The sequence below is a fragment of the Megalobrama amblycephala genome, linkage group LG5 (assembly GCF_018812025.1).
Source record: "Megalobrama amblycephala isolate DHTTF-2021 linkage group LG5, ASM1881202v1, whole genome shotgun sequence".
Taxonomy (NCBI): domain Eukaryota; kingdom Metazoa; phylum Chordata; class Actinopteri; order Cypriniformes; family Xenocyprididae; genus Megalobrama; species Megalobrama amblycephala.
In genome coordinates, this window is record NC_063048.1 from 37382449 (window position 1) to 37393104 (window position 10656).

General features: G+C 34.3%; 1 protein-coding gene across 1 annotated transcript in view; it reads right to left on the bottom strand.

The window, feature by feature from the left end:
* Window positions 1–3713: 3713 nt before the first annotated feature.
* The window catches only part of plcb2 (phospholipase C, beta 2), a 40181-nt gene continuing 33238 nt past the window's right edge, over window positions 3714–10656 (bottom strand). Inside the window, 4 exon segments of the mRNA XM_048192165.1 lie at window positions 3714–4460; window positions 7974–8072; window positions 10393–10441; window positions 10563–10583. Of these exon segments, the coding sequence (XP_048048122.1) occupies window positions 4290–4460; window positions 7974–8072; window positions 10393–10441; window positions 10563–10583 (340 nt within the window). The 3' untranslated portion in view covers window positions 3714–4289.

A 10656-nucleotide genomic window follows, 5' to 3' on the forward strand; every position in this document is an offset into this window, starting at 1 on the left:
AAATGAAGGTTTTTGAGGAAAACATAAAAATGTATACACTTTTTAACCACAAATGCTCGTCTTGCACTGCTCTGAGATTTGCCATGCATTACGTAATCATGTTGGAAAGGTCATGCGTCGTAGGCGGAAGTACCGCGGTAAGGAGAAAAACTCCATCTCATTTTCTCCTCCAACTTCAAAATCGTCTGACATCGTTATTTTACCTTTTTTTTGTAAAGGCCGTTTGACTTAATCTTTGTATGTTCACTTTGTGAACACTGGATCAGTACTTCCGCCTTTGTCATGTGTGACCTTTCCAACGTGATTATGTAATGCATGGAGCATCACAGAGCAGCGCAAGATGAGCATTTTGGTTAAAAAGTGTATAAATTTTTATTTTTTTTAGAACATGAGCGATGGTTGATGACATGGGGGTGAGTAAATTATCAGGACATTTTAAATCTGAAGTGAACTAATCCTTTAATGCATTAACTAATGTTAACAAATAAGACAAATATGATGCTCTTCCTCAATATTTTTTTATCTTGCTTTCCAGTACAAATATCTAAACATTATTATATCAAGATATGCTAACTTGAGAAGCAAAATTACTTATTTAGCTGCTAATTACTAATATAGCTGCAAGCAACAATGCAGGGTTAAGCACTGAAGGCACGGCATGCAGAACAAGAACAGTGAAAGGCTCTACATTGTGAATCTCAAAAACACAAAACACTAAGTTTTTTTGTGTATAATTGCACTGCTTATTGTGTTTAATAAGTTCAGATTAGATCATTCTCAGAACTACTTGCACCATTTCTGGGCATAATACCTCTTGTAGTCTGTGTGTGTGCCATACAGGATTCAAACACAACCTGAAAGGTTCGGGGCTTGTGGCCTCAATCGATGCTGATTCACCAGGCTGCCGAGGAGTGTGAGAATGAGCACAACAAAGCATTAGTTAGCATATTAACCAATTAGCAAGCTAAGAAAACTTGGCCATTAATGTGAATTATGTTTAACCTGATAGCCAAAATCCACATTAAAAATAATGGCCTCTGATAAGCATGTTATTTCAGGACAACAAACACAGTGACAGTTGACTTCAGAAAGTTATTTCTCAGAAACAGCAGCAAATATAAAAAATATATAAAAAAATGTTTGTCTGGCTTGGTCCATCTGAGTCAATTTTGGACAAAATTGGAAAACAATTGTAGGATGAGTAGCAAAAAAAACTGTTTTTCATTTACTTCAATATAGCAGACAAACAAAAAATGATGTAAAATGACAAATGAGATGATATTGGAATTTTGGACAATGTTTTTAAAAGTTATGCGTTTTTGCAAAAAACCCTATATCTCTAGAACACTAGGTGGTGCTGTGTTCAAACTTCTCAGGTACCTTAAGGACATGCTGCCAATGAATCCTACCACATTTTGTGTCCATTTGTCAATTAGTTTACAAGATATTGCAATTTATGTCAAAATTCAAAATGGCGGACGTGGTTCGCCCAGTCCTGGCAAAATCAGTATTTATGGATTCGGCATGACACAAGGAATCCATAAAAACCAAAACCATGATTCTGACAAACTGTTTAAAAGTTATGAGCAAAAATAGCCATTTTTCATATCTCATGACCTGTAGATGGTGCTGTTCCCAACTTTGGCATGGACCCTCCAGATCATGGCTCTAATGCAGTGGTCAACTGGTGGTGGCGCTATAGAGTTAGTCCTAGAGACCCAAAAGTTGGTCAGATTACTATTCGTTACGATTACTACAAGTCTGCCAATGTTCATAATTTTCCTACTTATGGTTCATAGGGCTGCCGTAGTCTTCCCATGGGGAAAAATAATAATGATAAAACTAACAATTAAGTCTGATTAAGACGTGTTTTCCTGCACAAATCACTTAATTATGATTATGTTTTCAGAAAACAAGACAAAAATACTGAGGGAGATTTTTTTGTATTGAAAACTTAATGAGATACTTTTAACGATTTTATTAATATTTTGAATTAGTTTTTATTTTCATATTTTCAGTTTTCATTTAAATTTTAGTTAAAGTTTTAGTAATTTTGCTGTGTTTTTGTCATTTTCTAAATGTCTATACAGTTTTGTTTACTTATGTATTTATTTTCATCTATTTTATTACATCAAGCAAAACTAAATGAAAATGAGAAATGCTGTCTTGGCGAATAAAATAAAATGTTAAGTTTTTCAATATTTCTTTTACGTCAGTTCAAGTTTATTTCATAAGTAACAAAAATGTTTTTTTTTATGTTTTTAGTGTTAGTGAACTATAATAACCCTGTTTGAGCCAAAAATAAATATTCTGCCATCCGCTCCCATCATCAGCTATTTCAAGAACATCATTGAAATCTCAACAGAAACAATGAAGAGCCGGAAACTATCACTCCACACTCTCTATACTTACATAATACAATCATTGGCACTCCTATCAGTATTTCATATTTATTTATTGGGTAAGTATGTGTGTAAGAAGCGAGATACAATCAGTCATGCTGATCAGCCTGTCTGGGTTTATTTAGTGACATCGACCGGCCGACTGTGAACTGTAACTGTTATCTAGGAGACGGGCTTCACCAGCCCATCTGAATAATTGTGTGTGGGCTGATGGATGATGGATGGACTGACTCACTGTCATTCTGCAGCCTCTCTTCACAGGATCCAGAACACACCGGCGGACGCTTCAAACACAAGTACTGAATTCATTTCAGCTCAATCAAACTACCACTCTCTCTTCTTGAATATCATTTTACTTGTTTACAAGTTTTGCCACTAAAAGCAGATCTGACCAGATCATGTTTGTCAGTGCCAATGAGTTTATGGTTATCATCACTGCCACAAAACACCTAAAATCTTGGTTTGTGTGCATCATTAGAATTTGGAATGACTCAAATAAATATCAATGACATATAGCCATAAATTACAATTTACTGATCCCGTAGATGGAACCTCCATGTAATAAATATTACATATAAGTATGAACTGTATACTGTATATATGTAGTGTATATAGTATATTTGCATTACAAAATGAGAATTGGTGGGCAAAATGTGAAATGTCAAAATGCAAAATGCAAAAAAAAAAACCACCTTAAGATCCTAAAACAGGCTTAATTTAATTCAATATAATATTTATATTCAATATAATATTTAACCCATTATATATATATATATATATATATATATATATATATATATATATATATATATATATATATATATATATATATATAATGTCACAATGCAATGTTTCTGAAACAAATTCAAATGATTCTATGACTAAATTTCCTTTAAAATTATATTTCATCCCATAATAAAAACCAAAAAAAGTCTCTCTTTCTGTGTATATATATATATATATTAGAGATGCACCGATATATCGGCCACTAATCGGTATCGGCTGATAAAGGCAAATTGTCACACTATTGGTCGATAGTTTAAAAACAGCCAATAGTCAGGGCCGATATATCCTGTCAATCAATCAATCAAAAAAGGGCAGGAAAATGCACTGAATTTATGATTTGTGTAAAGAAAATGCTAAGAAACCAGTTTGATGTTCAATTTTAATAGTAATTATATGAATTAATAACATTCAGAAAGTTAAGAAATATTAATTAAATCTGCAGAATGTAGTTAATGTGTTAATATTAATTTGAGTAATGTGTTTGCTTATAACTGATACCAGTTACTCTGAAACAAGTTGATGAAATGAAGAGAATAAAGTTTTTATTTGCATTTCTTTCAAAAGATAATAATTAAAAATATAATGATTAATTATTAATAATAATGAAATTATCATTAATTTTAAAGAAGGTATAAAAGGCAGAACCCCCAAACTATCAGTATCGTTATCAGTAGATATCACTCTGAATAATCGGCTATCGGTGGAAAAATGTATATATGTATATATATATATATATATATATATATATATATATATATATATATGTAAAAGAAAATTAAGCCTTTAGGACCATTTAGATCAGGATCTGAAATGTGTCACAATGCAAAAAAATCCTAAAGGCTTACTTTTCTTCATGCAATGTTTAATTTCTTATTTTTTCCATTTAATGTTTTATTTTGGAGTGAATGACATCCCTGGTGTGATGTTGACAGTTTTCATGAGATGTCCCTTCATTTTATACACTTACTTTCACTTGATTGTTCTGTAAGGTTGAGTGCTAAAGTGTATTACAGCAAAGAAAAGAGCACAGTATATCATAAAATATAAACACGTGTAAAACGGTAAATATTACATTAGAGTTGGTTTAATCTATTGTTATGATCATCCAACGAAAACGTGACTGTACTGTCCCGCGTGTTCGGAGCGGTTCTCGCCGGCCTTGTCCACATGCTCCGGGAAATGAGGTTTAACGCAGGAGTTCACGGCCTCGGACAGATCGCTGGGCAGCGACCACATCTTCTTAGCATGTTCCGCCACAGCGTCTTTGTTGAGCTGAATGCAGAAGAGAAGAAAGGACACCAATGAACATCTAAAGACAAAACTTACAACAACAGCATGTAACTAGACCGTTAAAGCCGTGACACACCAAAAACTAGCCTCGACTAGACCTATTATGCTCTTTTACAGTCTTGATGTTGTTTTTTGTTCTACTAGAACAGGTTTTCATGCTTGAATGTTCATTATTCTCCTCATATTCTCCATTGGAGGGACTTTTCAGCATCACACAAACTGTGACTGTAAGCTTAAAGCGCACTGAGGCAGATGGTTTATCTGAAGTGACACGACCAACCAGAGATATACAAGTCCTGAGAGATTCGAGCGCTTTATTTAAACACGAGCGTCTGTTCCTGTCACAGAGATGCTCACGTCAGCAAGAGTCTGAGATCTTTGAGACCAAAGCATGTGAAACTAAAATATATCTGCATAAGAGCTCAATTCACAATCCAGGTGTTATTAGTGACAGCACATCTGGACCATTAACAGGAGATTCACTGATGAACTCATAATTGTGATCTCAGCATATGATTCAGTTGCTGAATTAGTCATGGGCTTCTCTTCCAGTTATTACAGTCATCACCTTATTTAATTCTTTCCTGAACACTAGGCCAAATCTGACATAATGAAACGGCATTTCCAACTTTCTGAGTGAATATTCAGTGGGAAATCATGTGATTTTACCTAGCAGGATTTGATGTCAGAATGTCGATGTCAGAAGAAAAGCTGATACAGTTTGGGTGATTATTTAATGTTTTTAAAATAAGTATTTTCTGCTCACCAAAGCTGAATTTATTATATGAAAAAATACAGTAAAAACAGTAAAAATGTGAAATATTATTATGATTTAAAATAATGGTTTTTCTATTTTAATATACTTTAAGCTATAATTTATTTTAGTGATGCAAAGCTGAATTTTCAGTATCATTACTCCAGTCTTCAGTGTCACATGATCCGTCAGAAATCATTCTAATATGATGATTTTCTGAAAATGTCTTTATGTTGAAAACAGCTGTGTAAGTTCATATTTTTTTTGGAAACCATAATAAATATTGATGATTAGTAAGCTCTAAAAGAACAGCATTTACTTGAAACAGAATCTTTTGTAACATTATAAATGTCTTTACTGTCACTTTTGATCAGTTTAATGCAACTTTGCTTGTGTTTATAAGGGGCCGTTCACACAGAACACAGTTTTTCTATTCCAATGCACTACTTTTCCATTGTTTTTCTATGTAAACACGTACTAGACGGATGTGTATGACCGTTACGCTCACGTCTTTTGCAGCGCCTTGTACATGAGTGGCACGTTTTTAAGGGCTCGTTCACACAGAACGCGTTTTTGCTTTAAAAAACACGAGACGTGGGCAGTGGAATGGGGAAATACGCAAGGTCTTGAGATGGATTTTTTAAAAGTTGAACTGCCATGTCAAGTTAGTAAAAAGAATTTTAACTTTTGCACGCAGTGCCGCTCATCAATGTCAGTTCCAAAACAGTGGACCAATCAGAAGAACTCAGAGGCGGAGCAAGCGCTGCAGGCTTCTGTTTACAGTAGCAAGTTGACTTAGCAACCGTTATTAGTTCGTTATTGCCGTTATTGCATCACGTCTCAAAAGCGCGTCTCGAGACCTTCATGTTCTGCGCTTTTTTTTTTTTAAAGCAGCGGCTATTTGCACTAAGTGAAAATAGCATATTTTCTTAGCGATAGATGCTATTTACACTAAGTGACAATAGCTATTTACACCATGTAAAAGTGTCAGTTCTTTGCAATAGGAGTAGTAATTAGCTGCTACCCTATAAACACTTTTAATATTATTAAACATTCGTTCGCAGTTTATTTCCACTTTTAGAACATTATTTTCATTTTTATTGAAAATAAATGTGAGCTTGGCAAAAGGCAGATTCGAACCCGCCACGGTCACGTTAAAAGCCAGGTTTGCGAGCCTTATGATGCATTCACACCAGATGCGAATGAAGCGTTAGGCGGCGAGTGATTTACATGTTAAGTCAATGCAAAGACGCAATAGACGTGGCGGCGCGAATGACGCAGCGCAAATTGAACGTTTCAGGCATTTGACGCATGTAAAGCGTGATTTGCGCAAATCGCGCGAGTTGAAAAATCTGAACTTTGGCGAATATTCCCGCCACGTTAACCAATCAGGAGCTTGCTCTAGTAGTGACGTGATTATGATGTAGCGAGCAGAGGCAGAAATCCGAAACAACAATGGAGGACAAAATCATTGGATTCCCGGAGCTGTACGATACATCTTCGTACTTTTATAGAAACAGGAATAAAAAGGATCTTGCTTGGAAGAAAGTGAGTGAGGTCGGACAATCTGGTAAGTTGTAAAAAATGCTCTTTACTCCATTTGACCTATATATATATATATATATATATATATATATATAGCTCAAATTGACATTATACACATACATATTGAGACTACAAGCTAGCTAAAGCCGGTAAATTGAGCTTATTCGCTGTATTTTACAACTACTTTCCTGCTGACGACTTGATGTGTTTATTCAGAGGAAGTGTGCAGAAAGAAGTGGAAGAGTCTGAGGGACACATATTCCCATCACGCAAATTCGCGTCTTTTGTGAAGTGAATTTCAAGCGCGAACGAAGCGAGTAAACTCAAAATGTTCAAGCATCCAACTACGCGCGAATAGCGTGATTTATTTGCGCAAGTCGCGTCTGGTGTGAACGCCCCATTACTCTCTATTGCTGCGCCACTGAATATGTTCAATTCTATGCATCTTTTTTAAAACTTGACTGGCCCAACCAGACATTGGTGGGCGGAGCTAGTGTAAATAGCATTTGCCAACAAGGGACGCTATCTGTACTTAGTGTAAATAGACACTTAGTTTTTTAAAACCATTCCTGAGCGCTGCGTCTTGCATTTTAAAGCCCAAAGTACACTTCACTTTTTACTCGTATGTGAGGGTCAGCGTACAGTGCACGTGACGCGCATTTCATCATCAGAAGAGTACGTGCACCGCTGGATTTTTGTAACCACACGTACTTGTACATGCAGGTCGCACATTTATCCACAAGGTGGCAACCGTGCCCCGGGGGCGTCGATTCACAAGGTAGTCGAAGAAAAACTGCATAAACGGAACACAACGGAACACATGCGAGCTACAGCGACAACGGAGGCCTATATAGATGAGAGATTGTGTGAAGGGGTTAGAAAGTACCCTCATTTAGACAACTCTAGCATGAAAGAATACAAAGATGTTTACGTGGGTTGCAACTCATGGCGAGAGATTGCTCAAAACTGCGCATGCGTCGAACGCCTACGAACATGTACAAGTCAAATTAAGTATACTTTGCAAGGTTGTGTGTTCGAGTGTAAAATAACAAAGTATACCCAGGGCTTTAGATGCAAAGATGCATTAAGGTGTGATCGGGCGCTTATGATGCAAGATTATATACACGTCTTTTTTCATTGCAGTAATGTGCGCTGATGAATGGTTGACAGTAGGACAGTAAACGGTCAGTATTTACCTGACTGATCAGCTCTCTGATGTTGGCGAGTGTGGCGGCCTGTTTCTTCTTCAGACTCTGTTCCTGAGGAGAACCATCAGCGCTGCTGTTATCTGCCAACTGAAAGAGAGTGTGCCATTACATGCGTTATCAGCGCACACACACACACGTGTTCGAACACACAGCCATCTGCGAGCATAATGTACCCCACAAAGCTACCCTCAAACACACCTTGATCATGTGTCGGTCATGTGTGCTAACATGTACACAAATATGTATGTAACAGGAACACAGTGGGCTGCATTGATCTCCAGTTCATGTGCATGAACGTGTGTGTGTGTGTGTGACTCAAGACAGAAGAGAGTCCATGTGCAGCTATTGTTCGTTCATCACGTTGAGCCGACACTCGACACTCTCCGTACAGACTCCATCATTCAGTTCAGAAGCTCAATGTGCTCAATTTAATGTGGAAAATTAAATTCTGTGACCTTTAACTTTAACTTGAGGTGGTTTGTGCGGTTGCATCAGAGCAAAGCACCTTCTTAGACTCAATCTGAGCTGTCTTATTTAACAGCAACAAATGAAGCACAGATGAGACTCGACTCACAGTTGGTTCATTTGGATCAGGGATTCCCAAACCTTTTTGTCTGCCGAATTACTTGAAGCCTAACTGAGATTTTAAGCTAATCTTTACATAATTCAACACATCATTTGCATCTTCATGATTTTGTGATGTCAGTTAATGGTCACATGACTCGCAGGTAAACAAATAAAATATTTCATCTTTTTAATATGTTTTATGTTTGTTTCAATGTTTTTTATTTAAAATGTTGTATTTATTTTAACTGTACATTTTTATGAATGGATGAGTTATTACTAAGTGTTTTATTTTGATTGTGTTTGTTAAAAAAATGATTTATTTGAAATTCTTGTGATTTAATTATTAGTGTTTCATCTTGATTGCTTAATATCTCTGAATTATTTATTTTAATTTTACTTTTTATGATTTAATGAATTATTAGTAAGTGGTTTATTTTGATTGTTTATTATTTTTAAATTATTTATTTATTATCTTTACTATTTACTTAATTATTAAATAGTGTTTTATTTTGATTGTTAATTATTTATTTTATGATTTAATTATTAGTAAGTATTTTATTTTGATTGTTTCTTATTTTTTAATTATTTATTTTAATTTGACATTTTTATGATTTAATTATTAGTGTTTTATTTTGATTGTTTATTGTTTTTAAATAATTTATTGTAATTTTATATTTTTATGATTTAATTAATTATTAATATGCGTTTTATTTTGATTATTATTTTTTAAATTATTTATTTTATTATTTAATTATTAGTAAGTGCTTTATTTTGATCTATTATTGTTAAATTATTTATTTTGATTTTACATTTTTGTATTTAATTATTAGTGTTTTATTTTGATTGTTTATTTTTTTTATGTATTAATTTAAGTTTACATTTTTGTAATGTAATTATTACTGTTTGGTTTTGATTGTTTTTACTTTCAAATAATTTATTTATATTCATTTAAATTTTTATGATTTCATTAAATCTCAGTAAGTGTTTTATTTTCATTGTATTTATTTTAAAATTAATCATTTATTTTGTTTAAATTTGTATTATTTAATCAATTATTAGTAAGTGTTTAATTTTGATTGGTTTCATATTAAAATTGTTTATTTTAATTTAATTATTTAAATTTAATTTATAATTTCTTTAATTATTAGTAAGTGTTTTATTTTCATTTCATTTTAAAATTATTCAAATTAATTTTACATCTTTATTATTTAATTAATTATTTGCTTTTCCTCAACTCCCAAACTCCAGTTTGTAAAGTTCGACATTATATGTTGCTAACCTAACAACACAACACTCTAAAAAGCATAAATATCGACCAAAACAGTCAATGTTTAATTAAATTCGACAATTTTCCACATTTATGAATGCAATGACTCATAAAGTCGAGCGTTTGTGTTTACATAATTGCATAGAGTATATTCTGATCTTTATAAATAGGTCTGAAAACACATTTTCTGTGAACTTTGCATCTTAAACTCCAGTGACATTCTGTTCTGTCGGTGCAGATGTGGAATTAATGGAGCAGTGAAGGAAATAAACAGAAAAGTGAATGAATTTCGATGAGCCGCACGAGGACTGAGCAGAAGTGAGTCATAACGCACATGTTTTTATCATTCACCTGCTGTAAACATCACGAGAGAGTCCAGAGAGACCACATGTTAGTCAGGGCGCGCTGATCTGATCCGTGTGTCTGCGTCTGTTAAAACTCAACCCAAACCACGGCTTTGTGTCACACCGTCGTCATGGTTACGGACTCTTGTCTCAATTGCACTCTCTCGTTCAATTGCTGCCCGTCTATTTTTCCCTCTGTGTTTGACATGCTCATCATGTGCCGTTTTACCTGAGCGTTATCATTGTCCAGCTGCTCTGTACTCTTGCATTTCTTCATTCTGAAAAGGAGAACGAGAAAACTTGAGGATTTGTTCAGATCTCAAAATTTGAACAGTAGTTTACATACATTTAAACTCTTATTAAATGTGTGTGTGTGTGTGTGTGTGTGTAAGATCATACCTGTCCTTCTTTTTGGGCTCACTGAAAAAGAAAAAACAGACTGTGAGTGTGACAGATACCATGAATATAATATGTAATCAATTTGATTTAGTTG